Raw genomic sequence first — 23,542 nt, 5'->3', positions numbered from 1 at the left:
GGGATTCCTCCCAGTGCTCTGGTTTCCTCTCTCAGTCCAAAGATATTGCATTAGCACTGCAACAAAGTTACTGTGAAAATTCCCTAGTCACCACATTTTGGCGCCTGTTCAGGTACACTGAGGGAGAATTTACCATAGCCAATGCGCATCTTGTGGACTGTGGAGGAAAACTGGAGCACCTGGAGGAAACCCACGCAGACATGGGGAGAACGTGCAGAATCAAACCCAGGTCCTTGGTGCTGTAAGGCAGCCATGCTAATCACTATGCTCAGTCCCCAGATTTGGAAGGGTGAACACATTACCCATTGAGCCACGCCTGACACTCAACATGACACTCAGTATATTGTATACAAAGAAAGTATTCTTTGCAACTGTATCATCTTACCCCAAATTACTTTTCAGTTAAGTATTTATCTTTATCATTAACAAAATTACATGTCATTAGGAGTCTGTCATTCAATCAGGAGGTTGGCTTTCAACCTCTGCTGATATTTTTGATCATTCAGCTCCACCCTTAGCCTTGCCCAAGCAGCTTATTACAGGGCTTCAGTTTTTAAATACAAATAAAATTGCTCATTGAGGAGAAGGGCTGTGCAGCACTCAGATCATAACCATTTCAACAGTGCAAATGAGCTTTTACATATTTTGCAAAGGATGCACAGCACAGTAAAAAGTTAAAAGTTAAAGGTTATTTATTAGTCACAAGGTTAGCTGCATTCACCCGAACAGGCACTGGACTGTGGCAACTAGGGGAATTTCATTGGAGTATTACTATAAGCCTTACTTGTGACTAATAAATAAACCCCACTAATCCCCCTAAAATACACATCCTGTGACATTACCGGACAATTTAGCATAGCCAATCCAGCTAAGCTTAAGTTTTATTTATTAGTGTCATAAGTAGGCTTACATTAACACTGCAATGAAGTTACTATGAAAATCCCCCCTAGTCGCCACAGTCCGGCGCCTATTTGGAGACACCGAGGAGAATTTAGTATGGCCAATGCACCTAACCAGCATGTCTTTCGGACTGTGAGAGGAAACACATGCGGAGATAAGAGGAACGTTCAAACTCCACACAGACAGTGACCCAAGCCGGGAATTGAGCCCCAGTCCCTGGCGCTGCGAGGCAGCAGTGCTAACAACTGTGCCACCCTGAACAGGAACAGGACATTTGGCCATACCAGTCAGAATCCTGGAATTCCCTCCCTAATGTGGGTCACCTCACAGCGTGTGGACGGCAGCGATCCCAGGCGGCGGCTCACCACCACCTTCTCAAAGGCAACTAAGGATGGGCAATAAATGCTGGCCCATGTCCCATGAGTGAATACAAAAAATTTATATTGACGTTAAACCCTTTTCTCAGTCAGCAAAGTGAAAAGCTCAGAGATCGCTTGCCCTTGAAAGAGGAGTCTTTTTGACAAATGTGGATGTCATTCAGTTAGAAACAGTATTAATTAATTAGAAGCCAGAGCATCAAAACAAAGCATGCAGAAGGGGGACAATGCATTGCCTGGAATGCATTTCCCTTAGCTTCTGGTTAGTCATGATTTAAAAACTCTCTTGTATTTCCCCTGTGACTCTGTATTGTGTCACATCAACTACGTAAATCCCAGGCTCAATAGCTGACTCAGGCTGTTACCCAGTTTGATGCCAGGGACAGTGGGATTGGATTTAAATGTGAGAAGGGCAGCGACTGAAATAAAAACTTGTGTTAAGATTGGGTCGACTGGCCCTGTAGTCATTGGATTTTAGAAAACTGAGGTGGGATCTGATTGAGTCATAGAATCCTATGATGCAGAAGGAGGCCATTTCACCCAATGAGTCTATCCTGACACAGCAACTTACTCAGGCTCTATTCCCAAGGATGTACCCCCACTAATTCCCCTAACCTACACATCTTTGGACACTAAGGGGCAATTCAGCATGGCCAATCCACCTAATCTATATATCTTTGGACTGTGGAGGAAACCGGAGCACCCAGAGGAAACCCACGCAGACATGGGGAGAATGTGCAAACTCCACACAGAGAGTCATCCAAGGCTGGAATCGAACCCGGGTCCCTAGTGCCATGAGGCAGCTGTGCTAATTACTGTGCCACCATGTAGACCATCTCAAAAAATGTTTAAAATTCTGACAGGGTTGATCAGACTGGATGTTGTTTCCTTCGGCTGGGGGTATAAGGTGTTTAGAACAGTCTCAACATATCGGGTGGGACATTTAGGATTGAGATAAGGAGGGTGTTCTTCTCTCAGAGAGTGGCGAATCTATGCACTAGGAACCCTACAGCACAGAAGGAGACCATTCAGCCCGTCAAGTCTGCACCAACAACAACCCCCATATTCCTACATATTTACCTCGCTAATCCCCCTAACCTAAGCACCTCAGGACACTAAGCGGCAATTGAGCATACCAATCCACCTAACCCGTACATCTTTGAGCTGTGGGGCAAAATCAGAGCACCTGGAGGAAACCCAGGCAGACACGGGGAGAATGTGCAAACTCCACACAGGCAATGACCCAAGCCGGGATTCGAACCCAGGTCACTGGCAGCAGTGCTAACCACTGTGCCACCCGAATGATCTACCAGAGCAGCCAACGTGCACATCCCTCAAAATCTCACAAAACAACAATGAGATTGTGACCAGATAATCCCTTTTAAAGACAATAATCTCTTTTAAAAATCTCTTTTTAAGTTGAGGGATGAATGTTGGCTCAGACACAAGGAGAAATCTCTCCTGTTCTTCGCTGAAACAGAGCAAAATAAAACAGCACGTCTGACCGTATTCCACTCTCTCTGAACTACATAGAAGTACCAGCCTAGATTATGCGCTCAAGTCTCTCCTGCAGTTTGAATGCTAGACTTGCAGGTGATGTTGCTACCCTCTGAGTCTATGTTGATGCCCAAAGAGATCATAGGAGTAGGCCATTAGGCCCCTTTAACATGCTCTCCCATTCAGATTATTGCTGATTGGTACCTTAACTCCATTCATCCGTGTGGGTTTCATAATCCTGATTTCTCTTGCCTTAAAAAATATCCTGTCAATCTCTGTTTCTAAGTTTCTAATGTGATCCCCCAGCCATCTCCCCCTCAGCTGATGAACAGTGGCAGACATACAAGGAGATATTCAATTCCTCCCAACTGCGATGTAATTAAAACGGCAACTAGAATTTTGTCCTTCATTGCTAGAGGGATGGAGTTTTAAAACAGGGAAGTTATGTTGCAGCTGTATAAATTGCCGGCAAGGCCACACTCGGAGTACTGTGTACGGTTTTGGTCTCCTTACTTGAGAAAGGATACACTGGCAGTGGATGGGGTGCAGAGGAGATTCACTAGTTTGACTCCGGAATTGCGAGGGCTGGCTTGTGAGGAGAGACTGAGTAGACTGGGGCTTTACTTATTGGAATTCAAAAGAATGAGGAGGGAATCTTACAGAGACATATAAGATTATGAAGGGAATAGATAAGATAGAAGCAGGGAAGTCGTTTCCATTGGCGGGTGAAACTAAAACTAGGGGGCATGGCCTCGAAATAAGGGGGAGCAGATTTAGGAGTGAGTTGAGAAGAAACTTCCTCACCCAAAGGGTTGTGAATCTGTGGAATTCCCTGCCCAGTGAAGCAGATGAGGCTATCTCTTTAAATGTTTGTGAGACAAGTAGATAAATTTTTGAACAGTAAAGGAATTAAGAGTTATTGTTAGCGGGTGGGTACATGGGGCTGTGTCCATGATCTTACTGAATGGCGGTGCAGGCTTGAGGGGTCAGATTGCCAAACCTGTTCTTATTGGGGGGGGGTGGGCAATTGTCTCCATGGCTACACAAGAAAGTTAAAGATAACATGCAGTCAAAAACTAAGGCATACCATATCGCAAAGGTCAGTGGCAGATTGGCGGGTTGGGAAACTTTCAAAGGCCAAAAAGGGGTGTATAATAAAGTGATGGGCTTCCTCCTGGTACTCCGGTTTCCTTCCCCAGTCCAAAAATGTGCATGTTGATTGGCCATGCTAAATTGCCCCTTAGCTTTAAGGGGGATGTCAGGGTGATGGTAGGGTAAATGTGTGGGATTGAGAGAGTGGGGCCAGGTTGGAATTGCTGTTGGTGCAAGTATGATGAGCCAAATGGCCTTCTTTTGTACTGTAGGTATTTAATTCTGTGTAAAAATGGACAAACCAGTTAAGAATTGCACAAGTCTTTCAGTGCACCAGCTCCTCCCAATGAGCCTGTAATCAGAATCATACTAACTTAACTTGCTGTTAACAAGAGACATTCCTTACTTTTTCCATATGCAAACTGGCCAAATCCATAGAAACAGCCTGCTTTCTTTCTCCCCCCTCTTGGTCAGCACAGCCCATAACAACCAATTACAGCAGCGCAGGGTGTCTGCCACCCTCCCCTGCAGCCAATCGCAGGGTGTCTGCCGCCCTCCCCTGCAGCCAATCGCAGGGTGGCTGCCACCCTCCCCCACAGCCAATCGCAGGGTGTCTGCCGCCCTCCCCCACAGCCAATCGCAGGGTGGCTGCCATCCCCGCAGCCAATCACAGCTTTACTGTCAGCCTCCCACCACATCCCTGCAAAAACCCAAATAAATGAAGGTCAGACTAAAAGTGCCACATTCCCACACAATGAAACGCTCACATTTATAGTTAACAGCACGAGCCAGTTCAGTGGCAACAGATTATTCATTGTATTACTGTGAAGGGTCAGATGACTTTGGAGTTACACCAGCCACATCCACTAGTGAATATGTGGTAAACAGATAAAGAGGCAACACAATGCTGGCAGTGTGAGAGAGCATGGCTGCCCACAAGACACATTGCTCCAGTAAATATGATACAAGTGGGAGGAAACACTGCTAGCATTATACACCAGTGAGCTGTGACAGAGCATGTGACGCTACTCAAAAGATTATCGTACAACCTCATTCAATATTTAAGTAGGCAATTAATTAGTGAGGAATGAGAGGTCGGACACACATCGAGCATCACAATGAACTGATGGTCTTTACTATTTATTCAGAATAAAACTCATTCACGTTATTGTCAGAAACCCACGCCGGAATAACATCAGCTACTCAGAAAAAGCGCACAAGTTCACTGCAAATAAAACAGACCCAGTTTCAGGGGAAATTACACAGTCACCACATCCAACCACCTGGAGTTTGGTAGCTATAGGAACACAAGTGCACACAGAATGAGAGAAGCCAATGACAGACCAGTGACTTGGTTCACACTCTCTGCCCAGAGCACTCAGCTGCAAGTAGCTTTTGGATTGGTACAACACTCAGTCTCAGGTTAGTTATCAGCCACAACCCTTCTAAACTGGTATATTTGGTGATTTTTTTTTTGTTTAAACACAATCAAAAGGTATGTCAGGCTACAGCAGTTTGTTTATTAGTGTCACAAAAAGGCTTACCATTAACACTGCAATGAAGTTATTGTGGGAATCCTACAGTGTAGAAGGAGGCCATTTGGCCCATCAAGTCTGCACTGACCGCAATCCCACCCAGGCCCTATCCCCACAATCCCATGCATTTACCCTAGCTGCTCCACCTGACACGAAGAGGCAACTTAGTGCAGCTAATCCATCTAACCCACACATCTTTGAACTGTGGGAAGAAACTGGAGCACCTGGAGGAAATCCATGCAGATATGGGGAGAACGTGCAGACTCTGCACAGTCAGTGAGTGACCCAAGCTGGGAATCGAACCCTGGTCCCTGATGCTGTGAGGCAGCAGTGCTAACCACTGTGCCACCGTGTTGCCCAGAGGAGAATCACCGAGTCACCACAGTCCAGTGCCTGTTCAGGTACACTGAGGATGTAACACTAGTGTACCTTTAAGAATTTTTTTTTTGAAATCATGATCTCTGCAGTTTGTGAGCTGGCCTTTAGGTTTCATTGTGGCACCGGCTGTCTGTTAAACATCCTTTTATTGCTGCTTCAATGGCTTAAACAGGTCTCTGTTTATTTTTACTCTGGGCCTCAGGTGCTTTCTGGGATCCTTTACGACCCTACATTATGAGGGGAAGATTGGTTGACGAGTCAAAGTCAGGTGGTTCCTCCCCAGAAGAATTCAAGGACTCACTTTCAGTTTTTGTTTGAGTTACACCAGCCACATCCACTAGTGAATATGTGGTAAACAGAGCTGTCCTAGTTGTCAAGTGGAAAGCAGTGTTTCTCTCCCTGGTATTGGAAATCCTGCTGGCTAGCTGGAAGCAAGGTTTCTGGCCTTCCTAGAGTGAAAATTCTGCTGTTGGTGGTTTGCTAGCTAGTAACTAGAGTGTCTCTCTCCCTGGTATTTTGGAAAGCTGTTCTGAGTTCAAGCTTTTGTGTGTGTGTGTGTGTGTGTGTGTGTGTGTGTGTGTGCGCGCACGTGCGTGCACGTGTGTCTCAAGAGAACTGCAGCAACCAAGCAAAGGACTAAGTTTCAGATCATGTCAGCATTTGTATTTTCTGTGTTAAATCTGTGGCACCGGTTTTGTTTATGGGATTTGTTTAGTTGGAACGATATTTAGCTGTCCAGGTTTATACAATATCATTTTTGTTTTTTCTCTTGCTTGTAATTGGTAAAAATTCTTGCTAATTTTCTTTCTATATATGTTAACTGTATTCTTAAGTAAATTTTGTTTGAGTAAAGCTCCCTAGTGGGTCAGTTGAATCATACCCGATATGAAGCATCTCATGCTCACCCTAGCCAAATTCAAATCGCAAAACTTATGATCCAGGCGGACTTCATAACACACTTTGGAGTTTTTGATCTGAATTATAACAAGGGAGAATTTAGCGTGGCCAATGCGCCTAACCAGCACATCTTTCCAACTGTGGGAGGAAACTGGAGCATCCAGAGGGAACCCACGCAGACACTGGGAGAACTTGCAGACTCTGCTCAGACTGTGAGCCAAGCCGGGAATCGAACCCGGGTCCCTGGCGCTGTGAAGCAGCAGTGCTAACCAGAAACCTGATGGGATGGCTGGCCTGTTTTATGGCCGGGTTCTCACCTTCCTTTTCATTGTAGATGATATTCTTGCAGAGGAGATCATTATGACAAAAGACCGTGGGGGAGTTCAGCTCTGACAGGTAATCCTTCATCCACGCTGTTTCCTTCTCCAGTGTCTCCAAAGGTGGCACTTTCTGCTGAATCCTGATGGAAAGCAAAAAACCAATTTAGACGCGCACTCCTCAAAAAACTGGGGTGAATTCCTCAGGACCCTGCAAGGCCACACCTTCCATCCCCCCCCTTACCCAATCTCCTGTCCTTCCACAAAGGACATGATCCTTGCTGTGGGTCACTTGGCAATGGTCATGATTGATGTGTGACCCTTATACAGGGTGTTGGCAGCTAAACCACATTAGGCTGTGAAACTCCTGAGAAATTCTTTGTTTTAGAAACTGCTGATTTTTAACCAGTGCAACGTGGTACCTTATTCATAACAGAACTACTCCTCTCTTCCCTGTCAAAGCTCATATTCAGCTGGCGGTTTGCACATCATGGATTCCATCACAAGTACATGCACTCTTGGCTTTGAGAATGGCATCGTGGGCATGTGCACATGGTACTGAGTCATACTGAGAAGAATGATCCCAAGTTCAATGCCATACCCATGGTGAATTAACTCACAGCGGCATGGTAACAAGTGGCCAAACTTGTTCCTGAGTAGAGATTAGGAAGGGAAAAATCCAAGATGGGCTCCTCTCCTCTCCTATACTTTGGGCAGCATCTAGAGGAATATACAGCTGGTTAGCACCACTACCTCAGTGCCAGGTGTCCGGGTTCAATTCCGGCCTTGGGTGACTGTCTGTGTGGAGTTTGCACATTCTCTTCGTGTCTGCATGGGTTTCCTTTGGTTTCCTCTTACAGTCCAAAGATGCGTACCTTGGGTGGACAGCCCATGTTAAATTGCCCCTTAGTGAGTCAGGATGTACAGGTTAGGTGGATTAGCCATGATCAATGCACGGGGTTACAGGGATAGGATGGGGAAGTGAGCCTAGATAGAGTGCTCTTTTGGAGGGACGGTGCAGACTCGATGGGCCAAATTGCTTCTTTCTACACTGTAAGGATTCTATGGTTATATGGAAATATATATTGATTCTCAGGATATGAGCATTGTTGGAAAGTATGGCACTGATTGTCTAACTGGCTTTGAAAAAGTGGTGAATAAAGCCTTCTTGAACCAGATTAGAAGGTGTTTCCTCATCCTGTTAGGTTTGGAATTTCAGGATTTTGACTCAACAGCACTGGAGGAATTCTCAAGTTAGGATGGTGTGGGGCTTGGAGAGACAGGATTTGGGAAGTGGTGGCAGTTCCATGCAACAGCTGCCCTCATCTCTCTGGGGCTGGTAGACGTTATGCATTTGGCAGTTGTTGTCAGAGACATTATTGTTCCATTCCACTAGAATAGGGAACAGTCGTGAAATAATGTGCTAAAGGCTTTGAAGACCAAGTGTTGTGATGAAGCAAAAAGTGATTTCCTTTGCTCAGGAAGAGGGCACAGATTTCTGATCATCACAAAAAGAATTCAAGGGACGTTATAAATAAAAATCAGCCCTTCAGACAAAGTCTAGTTAGAAGTTGGAATTCTCCACGACAAATAGCTATCGACAAAAATGTCCATGAATTCTTGAAAGAGTTAACAATCACACAAGTTTCCAAATCACATAAGCAGCTAGACTTGGTTACACAAGGAAAGCTAAAACCACAGGGCTTTGATTAAAGCAGACACAGATAAGTGTCAAGGATCATAATACCCTAAGTTACCAAGAAAACTTTAGTCACACAGTATGCACATAAGAATTCAATTAAGCGGTGTTGCAGTTACAGTTCACGTGTGTCCATTATGTGTGTCTGGCACGGTGGTTATCACTGCTGCCTCACAGCGCCAGGGGCCCGGGTTCAATTACGGCATCGGGTCACTGTCTGTGTGGAGTGTGCACTTTCTCCCCGTGTCTGGGTGTGTTTCTTCCGGGTGCTCCGGTTTCCTCCCACACTCCAAAGGTAAGGGGGTTAGGTTAATTGGCCATGCTAAAAATTGACCCTAGCGTCAATTGTAGCAGGGATTAGCAGGGCAAGTATGTTGAAGTCAGCAGAATAGTGCCTGGATGGGATTGTGGTCAGTGCAGACTCGATGGGCTGAATGGCCTCCTTCTGCACTGTAAGGATTCTGTGGATTCTTCTTCGGATTAGAACAAGGAACAATGGATATGAGATGACACATGAGGTTAATATGCCATTGGTCAGACATATAGCTATCATAGCCATCCAAGTCTGGAAGGTGACAGATAGTAGAGAAAAACAAAACACTTGCTTGACAATGTTATAATTAGGTAGATGTGCATGAGTCGTAATTGAACAATTATATCCTTATGTAGGGGCAGCACATTGGCACAGTGGTTAACATTTCTTCCTCACAGCGTCAGGGAACTGGGTTCAATTCCGGCCTTGGGCCACTGTGTGGAGTTTGCACATTCTCGCAATGTCTGCATGGGCTTCCTCTGCATGCCTCCAGTTTCTTCCCACAAGCCAAAAATGTGGGTGGGGGGGGGGGGGGGGGGGGTTGGTGAGTAGGTGGATTGTCCATGCTAAATTGCCACTTAGTGTCAGGGGGATTAGCAGGGTAAATATTTGGGGAAAGGGCCTGGGTGGGATTGTTGTCGATGCAGCCTCAATGGGCCAAATGGCCTCATTCTGCACTGTAGCGATTCGATGATTCTATGAATAGTTGTGAGTGAATATAAATAACTTCTGTACAAATGTACATCTTTGATTGGTATATGCTAATTACTTGTAGTTGAATCTGGAAGTATATCTGTTTGTGTAACTCCATATCCAGTGCTCTGGACTGCATCACCAGCTGATGTATTTGAGTCCTTGCTATAGCTTGTAAATAAAAGGCCAATTATAAACTCCAAAATTCTTCGCCTGGTCACTCGAAGGGAACAAAGTCTATAACTAGCTGACCAACAGCTGTTGCACAACAATTCTTTCAGAGAATTAGATCGTCACTTGAAAGAGTAACATTAAATGAATTGAGATTTAAACAGGAGAATGACATGGTGGTTTGTGTGGAGATAAAAAAACATGGACACAGACCTGATTGTATACTGGGGTGCGCTTTTCCATTGAAATTCCTGCCTAAGTTACGTGTTGGAGATCTCGTATGATATTTTTCAAGCTTCCAGCACCCATTAAAACGTAGTCCAGTAAAACACGCCTTCTTCAAGAGTAAGACGGCTTGGTGCCGTGGTAAAGCACAACTGTAATGGATGTAGGAATGAGGGACAAGATCTTCCGCTCATTGGAAACCAGTAGTATGTCAAGATGCGCATCAGGACCCCAAGGAAGTCCCAAACTATTGATGCTGCTTTGGAATTGCCTAGGAAGTTTGAACTTCCATCAGGAATTCTCCAGCCCCTGTGTTGCTCCAAAAAAGTCTTCAGTTCTGAGATAGAATCAGGAGCTTTGGACAGTTCTGACACATCCACCTGGATAGATATGAACAGACTGAAAACTCCTACGCTGTAATTCCTGGATAACTATACAACTGACACCCCAATCATTTTCACTGACATTCCACCCCTGACACTCTGACATCTAACCTCCAGACTACACTCCCAAAAAAAATCTCCCTGACCTGATTGGATAAACCCCTGCCTCTCCCGACTCAAGCTGACTATTCTTCCCAATCACTCTAACCACCCAACAACCAGACCTGACTACCCCCTACCAAACCTAGCTACCCCCCTCGCCCTCACCTGACTGCCTCTGGCGTATCCTAACCAATCCCTGACCCACCAGCCTATCCACCTGCCTCCCTACTCACTTACCTCACCACTCACTATTCACTCTCCATTCACGAACACAAACACTAGATATTTACATTTATCGCATGGCAGATAGTGCTGTAGAGTGTGGGCGTGTACCTTCCGTTCCCTGCTCCCCACCTCCTCCTCCCCCACTCTCTCTCTCTCCTCTTCCCTCTGCTGACCTCATGCTCTCCCCCACCACATTCTCTCTCTCTCTTCTCCACCCATATCCCCCTCCATCCAACATTAGTGCACCTCGATAGAGTTTTTCAAGGGACACTGTATTCCACCTTTCTGAAGAGGCCAGAAATATGGAGACAGAACATTAACAAGTTTGGGCAGAGTGGTAATTCAATGGTGATTGCTGCTCTGTGGAAGATCCAGACCAGGGATACACAGCGCTATGTACACAATATACAATATACCACAAAGAATACTGTCTAATTTTTTTTTATTATTCATTCATGGGACATGGATGTTGCTGGCTGGGCCAGTATTTATTGCCTATCCCTAGTTGCCTTTGTTCAGAGGGCAGCTGAGAGTCAACCACATGTAGGCCAGATCAGGTAAGGAGGGCAGATTTCCTTCCCTAAAGGACATTAGTGAACCAGATGGGTTTTTCTGACAATGGTTTCATGGTCATCAGTAGATTCTTAATACCAGATTTTTTTCTATTGAATTCGAATTCCACCATCTGCCGTGGTGGGATTCAAACCCAGATCCCCAGAACATTAGCTGAGTTTCTGGATTAATAGGCTAGCGATAACACCACTAGGCCATTGCCTCTCCATAACATACAATTACAGCAAACAATATACATCAAATAAGGTTGTAATTCACTATATAAGACGAGTCCTTCACTCAATTCAATGTTGTTTCCTGAAAGGCTTTAAAACCACAAATTTCTAATCCTGATTAAGGCCACCAAAACCAAAAGAAAACATATTTAATCCATTAAATTGCTCAGCTTAGCTGCTGGAAACGTCCATCTCGGTTTGTGGCTAAAACAGGCTCGAGGCGGGGAAGGCAGTGACGACTCACACAAACCTACAGATTTTTGCAAACCTGCGGGCATGAGATGGGTGGTTATGGTGTTAATATTGATGGCATTAGACTGCTGGCTCAGGCATTTATGAGCCCACATGAAGCAACGGTTTTTCATGTTTAAAAATTATCCAAAAATCTTTACATTCATGAATGCACTCAAAAGAAGGTTTGAAAGATTTTCGTTTGTGTTAATAATACGTTCAAACAAATTTCAACACTTTGCTGAGGTTTGACACTTCTTTCTGAAGTTACCCACATACTCTTACATTTCTCATACATTGCATTCCGCTGATGACTATGGGGTCACTATTGATTCAACAGTGCAGGGGATTTTCACTTTTCAACCAAACAGAGAGGCTACTTACGGACATACAAACAAGAAGCAGGCAGGAATAGACCATTCAATCCCTTCAGCCTGTTCCACCACTTAATTCGGTCCCTCGAGCCTGTTCTGCCCCTCAGGTGGACTGGCCATGCTAAATTGCCCTTTAGTGCAGGGTAAGTGCGCACGGTTACAGGGATAAGGCCTGGGTGGATTGTTGTGCAGGCTCAATTTGCCAATGGCCTCCTTCTGCGCTGCGGGGATTCTATGATTAATAAGATCATGGATGATTTAACAGTAGCCTCAAATTTGTATCCCACCTACCCCCTGATAATCTATCATCCCACCTTGCTTACCAAGAATTAATCCACCTCTGCCTTAAAAATATTCAAAGCTTTGACTTCCACCGTAGTTTCAGGAACAAAGTTCCAAAGACTGTCAACCCTCTGAGTGAAAATATTTTAAACGGTGCCCCCTTATTTTTAAACAGGCAACCTTTTTTTTTTAAAGTGTTGCCCTAGTTCCAGATTCTTCCACAGTATGAAACATCTTCTCCATAGCCCTGTCATGACCCCTCAGGATCTTACATGTTTCAGTCAAGTTGGTTTTTTACTCTACTAAACTCCAGTGGATACAAACTTAGCCTGTCAACCTTTCCTTAATGGTTTCACCACCGTAAATGGCTTTGCACCCTGCGACAGTATAATGTTATTAAATATTCAGCAGGGTAAAGATTTATTATGGCTTTTGTCTTTTTTTCAAAAAGATAATTTATTTTTCAAAGTTTATTTATTAGTGTCATAAATAAGCTTACATTAACACTGCTATGAAGTTATTGTGAAAATCCCCTCGCCACCACACTCCAGTGTCTTTTCGGGCACACCGAGGGAGAATTTAGCATGGCCGGTGCACCTAACCAACACGTCTTTTGGACTGTGGGAGGAAACCGGAGCACCTGGAGGAAACACACGCAGACACGGGGAGAACGTGCAGACTCCGCATAGACAGTGACCCAAGCCGGGAATCGAACCCAGTCCCTGGCGCTGTGAGACAGCAGTGCTAACCACTGTACCACCCATTTAGTTAAGTATGAAATGATGAACTTTAAATAAAGTCAGGTACGCTTTATTACTGAATTTTATTATTAACTACACAGGTGGGACAGGGTCTGGAGTATTCTACTCAGTTTTAGTCCCCTTCCTTTAGGAAGGAGGTAAATGGTTAAGAGGCTGTCATGAGAAGGTTCACCACATTGATTCCAGAGATGAAGGATTTGTCTTATGAAGAGAGAATGAGGAGTTTAGGCCTATACTCACTGCAGTTTAGAAGAATGAAAGAAGACCTTTCGGTCTGCCTTGCTGGCCAACAAGGGGCATACACGTGGTGGGTTGTGCGAGGGCTGCTCTTGAGAGTTGCCTGGTGCTTCACGTGGTTAGTGTACGCTTAAACTGGACCAACTGACGGGCAACACGACAGCTCAGTGACTATCACTGTTTGCTGTGCAGTTACAGGGACCCGGGTCGGATCTCTGGCTTGGGTCGGCGTCTGTGGGAGTTTGCACCTTCTCCCCGTGCTTGTGTGGGTTTTCTCCGGTTTCCTCCCACACCCCAAAAACGTGCTTTTAGGCTGATTGGTGTTAATAAATTGTCCCTAAATTGGATCTTCCTTAATCTGGCGCACATATAATTCTCTAAATTTGCACCCTTTTATTGTGGAGTCCATGAGGTGTAGACAAAAGTTGTAGGTAGAAGGAGGATTGAAATGAGGCACTCACTGAGTGTTAAAATGGGCAGCGCGGGCTTGTAGGGCTGAAGGGCCTGTTTCCTGTGCTGTGTTGTCCTTTGTTCTAATTGAGGTATGCAAGATGTTAAAGGGGATTGACAGGGTAAACGTAGATGGGAAGTTTCCCCTTGTTGGACATTCTAGAACAAAAGGCCACAGATTTAGGCTAAAGGGTGGCAGATTTAAAACAGAAATGAGGAAGAATTACTTCACTCAAAGGATTGTGTATCTGTGAAATTCTCTACCCCAGTGAATCATAGAATCCTTACAGTGCAGAAGGAGGCCATTTAGCCCATTGAGCTCATACCAACCACAATCCCACCAAGGCTCTATTCCCATAGCCCCACACATTTATCCTACTAATTCCCTGACACAATTTACCATGGTCAATCAACCTAACTTGCACATCTTTGGACTGTGGGAGTGAACCTGAGCACTCGGAGGAAATCCATGCAAACACGGCGAGAAAGTGCAAGCTCCACAACAGACAGTATCCCAAGGCCGGAATTGAACCTGAGTCCCTGGCACTGTGAGGCAGCAGTGCTAAACACTGCGCCACCAGAACACTAAACAACTTCATGGAGGAATTAGATGGGCTTTTAATGGGATGAAAGGCTATTGGGAGCGGGCAGAAAGGTGGAGATGAGGCCAAGGTGAGATCAGCCATGATGGTATTAAATGGCAGAGCAGGCCCAAGGGGCTAAATGGCCCACGTCTGCTCCTGGTTCTTACGTTCTCATTTACTTAATGCTCCCAGCCCTTCTTCAAAGTGCTGAACAAATGTTAAGAGAGAGAAATCACAACAGTGAATGGCTGTTGTTTCCAATTTAGCAAAACAGCTTGAGCATCCAAAAAAGCCACTCTTCCAAACGTGCAATGCAACACAAACATGGTACAAGCTTGCGAATGAAAACTACTGATTTAATTCACAACCAGCTTTTCATGGAGCCACCATATACTCAGCAGGGTAAAGCCCGCTCTCTGCATAACTAATCCAGTTGATCCCGAAATAACATCACCTCTCTTCCATCGTTTTCCGTCCGGGAAAAAGAAACAAAAGTCTGAGGTCACGTACCAGCTGACAAGAACAATCTCTGCCCTGCTGCTGTCAGACTTTTGAATGGACCTACTTTATATTAAGTTGGTCTTTCTCTACACCCCAGCTATGACTGCAACAACACATTTTGCACCCTCTCTATGTACAGTATGCTTTGCCTGTATAGTGCAAAAAACAATACTTATAAAAATGTAACGTACTCCGGTTTCTGATTGGTTGCAGACTTGTTATTTCATAGTTGCATTGTTACACTGTGGGAAACAAAGGTGTTGAAACTTCAGGGACAACGCAGCAGTTGCGATGGCTCCTGCCGTCAATCTGCAGGAGGCTATTTTTCTCAGGGGAGCATGAAGATAGAAACAGATAAGGGAAGGAGAGGCGATTCTTCATTTCACTTCCAAAGGGATAGTGGCCCTTGTTCAGCCTGGTTGCCTGTAGCAGTTTGCTGGCTACACCCTAGCTATGACTGTAACGGTAGACAGAGGGGATCCGGTGGATGTGGTGTTTCTCGATTTTCAGAAGGCGTTTGATAAGGTGCCGCACAAAAGGTTGCTTCAGAAGGTTAGGGGGCATGGAGTTGGGGGTAAGGTGTTAGCGTGGATAGAGGATTGGCTGTCTAATAGGAGGCAGAGAGTTGGTATCAATGGGTGCTATTCTGATTGGTGGTTGGTAACTAGTGGAGTGCCGCAGGGATCGGTGCTGGGGCCTCAGCTATTTACCATTTATATAGATGATCTGGAGGGGGCTGAGTGTAGGGTGTCGAAATTTGCTGATGACACAAAGATGAGTGGAAAAGCAAATTGTGCGGAGGGTGTGGAAAGTCTGCAGAGGGATCTAGATAGGCTGAGCGAGTGGGCGAGGACCTGGCAGATGGAGTATAATGTTAGCAAGTGTGAGGTTATCCACTTTGGCAGGAATAATAGTAGGAGGGATTACTATTTAAAGGGCAAAAAGCTGCAGCACGCTACGGTGCAGAGGCACCTGGGGGTCCTTGTGCATAAGTCGCAAAAACCCAGTCTGCAGGTGCAGCAGGTGATCAGGAAGGCGAATGGGATGCTGGCCTTTATAGTGAGAGGGATAGAATATAAAAGCAGGAGGTCTTGCTGCGACTGTACAGGGCACTGGTGAGGCCGCAGCTGCACACTACTGTGTGCAGTTTTGGTCGCCGCACTTGCGCAAGGATATTTTGGCCTTGGAGGGAGTGCAGAGGAGGTTCACTAGGATGATACCGGAGATGAGGGGGTTGGACTACGAAGAGACACTAAATAGACTGGGTCTGTACTCGTTGGAGTTTAGAAGGATGAGGGGGGATCTTATAGAGACGTATAAGATAATGAAGGGGTTGGATAGGGTAGAGGTAGAGAGATTCTTCCCGCTCAGAAAGGACAGTAGGACTAGAGGGCACAGCCTCAAGATAAGGCGGGGGGCAGTTTAGAATGGAGTTGAGGAGGAACTTCTTCACTCAAAGGGTGGTGAATCTCTGGAATTCTCTGCCCGTTGATGTGGTGGAGACTACCTCGCTAAATATATTTAAGTCACGGGTAGATAGGTTTTTGGTAGGCAAGGGAATTAAGGGTTATGGGGAGAAAGCGGGAAAGTGGAACTGAGCCACTTCAGATCAGCCATGATCTTATTGAATGGCAAGGCAGGCTCGAAGGGCTAGATGGCTTACTCCTGCTCCTACTTCTTATGTTCTTATGTAACACTACATTCTGCACCCTCTCCTTTCCTTCTCCCCTATGTCCTTTACGTATGGTATGGTATAGCACGTAAGAAACAATACTTTTCACTATATCCCAATACATATAATAAATCAAATCAAATTGTTGAGTACATACCGAATGTTTTTAGCTTCTGGTGTGAACTCCGAGGAGACGAGAGCCATATATTTCCGCATTTTCACCCAGAGGTTGGGTTTAGGAATACATCCGTTGTGGGCGTGAATAGAATGAATTCTTGCCAACTCTGTTGCTATGAGCCTGAGAAGAGGTGGAAAGCATACATGTTATTCAAACAAATCGACTTCCCAAAAGAGATCATCGCCGTAGGAAAGAACTTGCATTTATGTAGCTCCTTTCACAACATTCCAAAGCACCACACAGACAAACAATCCTGAAGAAAGGTCATTGCCCTGAAAGTTTTAACTCAGTGTTGGTTTTTGAAGTGTCCAAAGTGGGTAATGTAAGAGGCATGGCAGACAATTTCAAAGTCCAAAGATGTGCAGGATGGGTTGATTAGGGTCCATTTAACATGGCCAGTGTCAACAGATTAACAAGGTAAATGTGTGAGGTTACGGCAATAGGGCCTGGGTGGGATTGTGATCGGTGCAGACTCAATGGACTGAAAGGCCTCTTTCTGCACAGCACGGATTCTATCCTAACACACAAAATACAGTGAGATAGCAAGATGACAATCCTATAATCTGTTTGGATGGGTTAACTCAACAAATGTATTTGGTTCCAGGCACTGTAAATGGAAATCAGAGAGAGATGCAAGAGACAGAAAATGGATACCAGGCAGAATCAGGAGGTTAAGAAAGGTTTGTCAGAGTTGGGTTTGAAGAAGGATATGGATAGGAGTACTGAGAGTAGCAGAGGAGGAAAGAGTTCCAGGTGATGACTGGCAAAGCCACCGTCAGTGAAGTGGAGGGCTGTAGGAGTGGTAGGGCGGCCAACCCTCCAGGATTGGCCAAGAGTCTCCAGAAATTAAAGATGAATCTCCAGGAGACTGGAGAGAGAGCTGATCTTTCTCCATACCCTAGTTATGACTGTAATACTAAATTCTGCACTCTCTCCTTTCCTTCTCTATGTATGGTATGCTTTGTCTATATAGCATGCAAGAAACTATACTTTTCATTGTATGTTAATACATGTGACAATAATAAATCAAATCATAACAATGGTACTGTTGTTGACCTCAAAATGTGTTGGATGTTCCCCCTATGTGTCACATGTACCACCTCATACATTTTTCCTCCTCCCTCCATTACAAAATATATCAGAACTTCTATCTTTAATCACTTTCTGTTGGACCTCTCTCATAGCTTGCACCCTTCCACAATCTACAGGCCTTTAAAATCCAATTACACTTTATGTTTGCCTAATCTGCTAACTCATTTCAATAAGTGTATCCTGCATCATAGCCTTTGACCTTTCACCTTGGCATTCCACTAACCATCGAACTTTATAATTTCCAGAGAGTTCCTTCTCCCTCTCGCAAAGTCCTTACACGTGACACAGCTTCATCCCACATGTGGATACGACCATCAGGCCTCGGAAGAGTAGAAAACAGAAAATGCAATGACTTCCACTCAGGGGCTAATTAAATACAAAAGAAATCTGAGTTTGCCACTTTCCTGAAAATCTGCTGACTGCAACTCACCACAGCAATTTACAACAAATATAATTCTTAACAAATTGATCAATTTGACCAGCCAGAAAGATCGATCTGAATGATGATGGCGGTGGGTTATTGTTCATTCAGGGAGTCAGAGCTATTGGAGCAGTATACACTTTTTACACACATGTTGCAAGCCTCCAACATTCATTCCATTACTAGGCTGACCCAGAAATCTCTCCTGCTCCTACTTGCTACAATGAGCATGTGTTGGAATGGTTTGTAGTTTCACACTCAACCCTGTTTCCAATGCAACTTTCTTGGCCATCAAGTCCTGTGGTGGGACTTGAACCAAGATCTTCTGGCTCAGAGTCAGGGACGCTACTCACTGCGCCACAACACCTTCCATCGACCGAAGCATAGCGCCTTAAAATGAGGTTACAAAGAATGTTAAATAGTGTGTAAAATCCTCCTGCTTTCTTCAAATATGAATAGCAATAATAGTAGGGGTCAGCTAGAAATGGCTCTACCAAAAGAGGGTTGACTCATGAATTTGATTTCTTTTTATTCATTCATGAGACATGGGCGTTCTTGGCTGGCCAGTAGTTATTGCCCATTCCTAGTTGCTCAAAGGCAATTGGAAGTTGACCACATTGCTATGGCTCTGAAGTCACATGTAGGCCAGACCAGATAAGGACAACAGATTTCCTTCCTTAAAGGACATTAGTGAACCAGATGGGTTTTTTCCAACAATCGGCAGTGGTTTTATGGTCATCATTAGACTTGTATTGCATTTCACTATCTGCCATGGTGGGATTTGAGCCAGGTTCCCATTGCAGTACCCTGGGTCTCTGGATTACTAGTTCAGCAACAGTGCCACTACACAACCACCTTCCCAAGAAGCAGGTGATTCGAAGCGAAGGGATGCTGTTTTGAGATGTCCACAGAGCTTTGGAAATCAGGTAGCTCATACAAGATTTATTCTGGAAAAATATACAATAATATAGTGTTGTGAAGTTGACATTTGTAAAATTGTAAAAAACTGTAAAATGCTAGAGGGGCAAGTGTTGCATGTTTCTGTTAAAAGGTGGTGCTTTTTCTTAGCTTAGTACACAGAGAACCCAAAATGAAACATTGGTATCATGGACTTAGCTCTTTGGTTAATTTACTGAAAGCAACAGCACAGTGCAAAGTGGCAATAAGAGAATCTAACAGGGCCTAAAGATCTGTAGTTAGTGCACAAGGGTGCAAAGCTCAAGGAGATGGCTAGCCCTGGAAGACAGTGTGTAATCCTGGCCCCTGTACCACAGCAAGAATATTCAGAATTGGAAACTGCGCAGGAGGGGGTAATCAAACTAAGAACAAAGAAAATTACAGCACAGGAACAGGCCCTTCAGCCCTCCAAGCCTGCACTGACCATGCTGCCTAATTTAACTAAAACCCCCTTTCCTTCCAGGGACCATATCCCTCTAATCCCATCCTATTCTTGTATTTGCCCAGACGCCCCTTAAATGTCATTATTGTATCTGCTTCCACTACCGGGACCAAGTTCCAGACATCCACCACCCTCTGTGTAAAAAACTTGCCTTATATATCTCCTTTAAACCTTGCCTCTTGCACCTTAAACCTATGACCCCTAGTAATTGACTCTTCCACCCTAGGAAAAAGCTTCTGACTATCCACTTTGTCCATGGTCCTCAAAATCTTGTAGACTTCTATCAGGTCCCCCTCAACCTCTGCTGTTCCAGTGAGAATAAACCAAGTTCTTCCAACCTCTCCTCATAGCTGATGCCCTCTATACCAGGAAACATCCTGGTAAATTTTTTTCTGTACCCTCTCCAAAGCCTCCATATCTTTCTGGTACTGTGGTGGCCAGAATCATAGAATCGTAGAAACCCTACAGTGCAGAAAGAGGCCATTCGGCCCATCGAGTCTGCACTGACCACAACCCCACCCAGGTCCTACTCCCAAGCTGTACATATTTTACCCACTAATCCTCTCTAACCTATGGATCTACGGTCAATTTAGCATGGCCAATCAACCTAACCCGCACATCTTTGGACTGTGGGAGGAAACCTACACAGACACGAGGAGAATGCGCAAACTCCACACAGACAGTGACCCAAGCCAGGAGTCGAAGCCAGGTCCCTGGAGCTGTGAAGCAGCAGTGCTAACCACTGAGCTACTGTGCCGCCCTTGCGGCACTATATTCAAATTGGAGCCTAACTAAGGTTTTATGAAGCTTGCCAATTTTTAAATTCAATGCCGTAGACCTTCTTGACTTCCTTCCCCACCTGCGTGGCCACCTTCAGTGACCTGTGTGCCTGGAGACCCAGACTAATAGGTATCTGAAATATGAGGAGTGGCTGAGGAGCCTAGAAGATTCTGAAGATAAGGTACTCTGCAAATTCCTAAAATTCTGAGAAATTGTCAGACAATCTCCAGAATCGGGGCACAGACTCTAAATTAGACTGTTAACTGCTTTATACATGGGAACAGAACGCACATTGAAGCAGGTAGTGTGAGGAGGCTTAAAAAGGAGAACTGGCTAAATGAATGAAATGAATGCAGAGTTGAGAGATTGCAAGCTTATGTACAGGTGGGTTACTAATCATTTCCCTATATCACACTAGTCTATCAGTACAAAATCAAAGATACAGGCCTTCCAGCTAAGGCTCAGTGAATAAATGGCACAACATGATGCAATATTTAACCACCATTCATTGAGGAGAACTCTCCCAAAAAAATTTTAAGTGTTGAATTCACGGGAAAACTGGAGTAATTCATGCTGTTTTTTTTTCAGAGGGAGTTCAGAGAAGAATCTCTCACACTCTGTGCATTACAGAGGTCACCAGTGTAAATTTCAGGGGGCAGGGCCCATTCCACCCAGGAGACTGAAACCAGCGGGTCTCTGTGCATGTGTAGTGGTCCTGAACTGTCAGCCTCCCAGTTTGGCAGCGTTATGCCAGCTCTAAATCCAGAATCAAGATCACAGAATCCCACATAACCCTTACAGCGCAGGCTGCCGCCATATGGCCCATCGAGCCTGCACCAACCATAGTCTCACCCAGGCCCCATTCCCGTAACATCACGTATTTACCCCGTAAATTCCTCTGACACTAAGGGGCAATTTAGCATTGCCAATCAACCTAACCCGCACACTTTAGAGGAATCCAGGAAACCCACATAAACACAGGGAGAACGTGCAGACTCTGACCCTAACTGAGAATTGAACCCAGGTGCCTGGCGCTGTGAGGCAGCAGTGCTAACCACTGTGCCATGATGCCACCCCAAGATGTGCAGGTTAGGTGGATTGGGCATGCTAAATTGTGCCTTAGTGTCCCATGTAGTGTAGGTTAGATGGATTAGTCATGGTAAATGTGCAGAATTATGGAGATAGGGTGGGTGTAGTCAGGGTAAGATTCTTTTTGACAGCTGGTGCAGACTCAATGGGCTGAATAGTTTCCTTCTGTACTGTACAGATTCTATGGATAGTGATGGTAGAGGCTCCAGCATTCTTTCCACATGGCTGACCAGGAATCTCTCTCGCTTATACTACAGCCATTGGCATGTGCCACAAGGACTTGCAGGTTGATACTCAACCTGTTTTACAGTCCTATCAATGCACCTTCCTTGACACGTTCTATATTAATCTAAAAATAGGAAGGATTCATAGAACAGCAGATTAGACTTCGGATTTTAAACCAGTAGTTTATTGAGAAGTTTTAGCAACAGGCAAAAGAAGAAAAGGGCAGTGGAGGAAGGGCAAGATCTCTTTCCAACATAGTGCAGGGAATCAAAATGCGGACAATACTGAAAGGCGTGGAGAACATGGTTATAAGCTAAGCTGTCGATGCAATAGAGTTAACCAAACAAGGAATGCTTTCAATCGAGGGATTAGAAGGAGAACAGACTGACGTGCAACCCAGTAAAACCGTGTTCAGCTGCAGGATTCAAAGGAAAATGAATCAATTTCCCAGTTCAGGAAAGGAATGAAAGGGATATTTATAAAAATGACTTGTACCGCGGCGAATTTCAGCACCCCACCCCCCACCCACCCCCGCCCCCAAAAGAGGTGGATTTGGGTCCAATGCAAGCTTGAACCTAACCCACTCATTTTCATTTAATAGGAATGGGAAGGGACGAGGGTGAGGCATGGAGTGGACCAACCCACTCCTGGAATAGAATACAAGTCATTCATTTACGTACAAGGTTATGAGCTTCAGATTTCCAGTCTCTCTTTCTCAGCTATAATCCCACCTGATTTTCCTTCCTTGGGCCATTAAAGAGAGGCAAGGAAGAGCTAAGTACACTTTCAAACACTGCTTGTGGACCAAGGGGAGCAGAAATTCTTCCTACCAATCACCCAGCAATCAGCCCCCATTGTACCCACTTTCCACCATGTTTAAGAAAACTCAGGTAGTCCGAGCAGAAATCTTCCCCTCCCTCAGCTTGGAATTCTGCAGCAGGAATAGAAGGTTCGGATGGAACTTGCTGGGATTAACACAGAGAGGTTATTCCTCCAGTCTGGGAAACATGGGGATGCAGCCTCAGAAGGAGGTTCTGATTATTTAAGACAGTGGTGAGGAGAAATGGCTTAACTCACGATTGTGAATATTTGGAATTCTCCATCCAGATGTTTCTGGAGGCTCCAACATTTAATATATTCAAAGCTGGGATATACAGATTTTTCTCTGCCTTAACTAAAAGGTTTGAGCTTAATTCGATGCGAAGAAATATACAGAAAAGGTTCTTTATTTCCACTGCTAACTTGCTACAGGAAAATGTGCATTTTCTTAAGAGCTAACCCCAACCCTTGTCTCATTGGAAGAAACTCTTCAAATGCAGATAATAAAAATATGACAAAAAACTTAGTCCAACTTATAAATCAAAGAAAGGGTTTAATAAAGAAACTTCATTACTCCAAACTTTGGGCTTGCCCTGGGCCAGCCCAAGCTCCCCCAAATTCCCAACAGGGTTTTATTTATAGCGAGTCAGCTGACCATCATATCATTCTGTAATTGGTTCCATGGTTTATTGGGTCAGCTGACTCTTACAGCTTGTTACCATTAGTCACATTATATCCAATACAGAGTTGTCACCAGTTACAGTCTAACAACCCTTTGATCATTTTGTTAAGAGATTAATTTAAAATCATCTTGGATTTATATTCTGGACACACTTGGATTTGCTCTCGTGTTTT

The 23,542-nt window shown here is 44.7% G+C and overlaps 1 protein-coding gene across 2 annotated transcripts in view; it reads right to left on the bottom strand.

Annotated features, from left to right (window-relative positions):
- Nucleotides 1-23,542, bottom strand: part of LOC145356866 (ethanolamine kinase 1-like) — a 60,326-nt gene that overhangs the window by 10,051 nt on the left and 26,733 nt on the right. For both annotated transcript variants that reach the window (XM_080209824.1, XM_080209825.1), the window contains 2 exons: nt 16,842-16,982; nt 6,994-7,136 (listed from right to left, as the gene is read on the bottom strand). In XM_080209824.1, the coding sequence (XP_080065950.1) occupies nt 6,994-7,136; nt 16,842-16,982 (284 nt within the window). The remainder of the gene's footprint in view (nt 1-6,993; nt 7,137-16,841; nt 16,983-23,542) is intronic.

Source organism: Carcharhinus amblyrhynchos, chromosome 22 (genome assembly GCF_965287045.1).
Source record: "Carcharhinus amblyrhynchos chromosome 22, sCarAmb.v2.hapA, whole genome shotgun sequence".
NCBI lineage: Eukaryota > Metazoa > Chordata > Chondrichthyes > Carcharhiniformes > Carcharhinidae > Carcharhinus > Carcharhinus amblyrhynchos.
The sequence above is the reverse complement of the archived record's forward strand: the minus strand, read 5'-3'. Positions and strand labels throughout refer to the sequence as shown.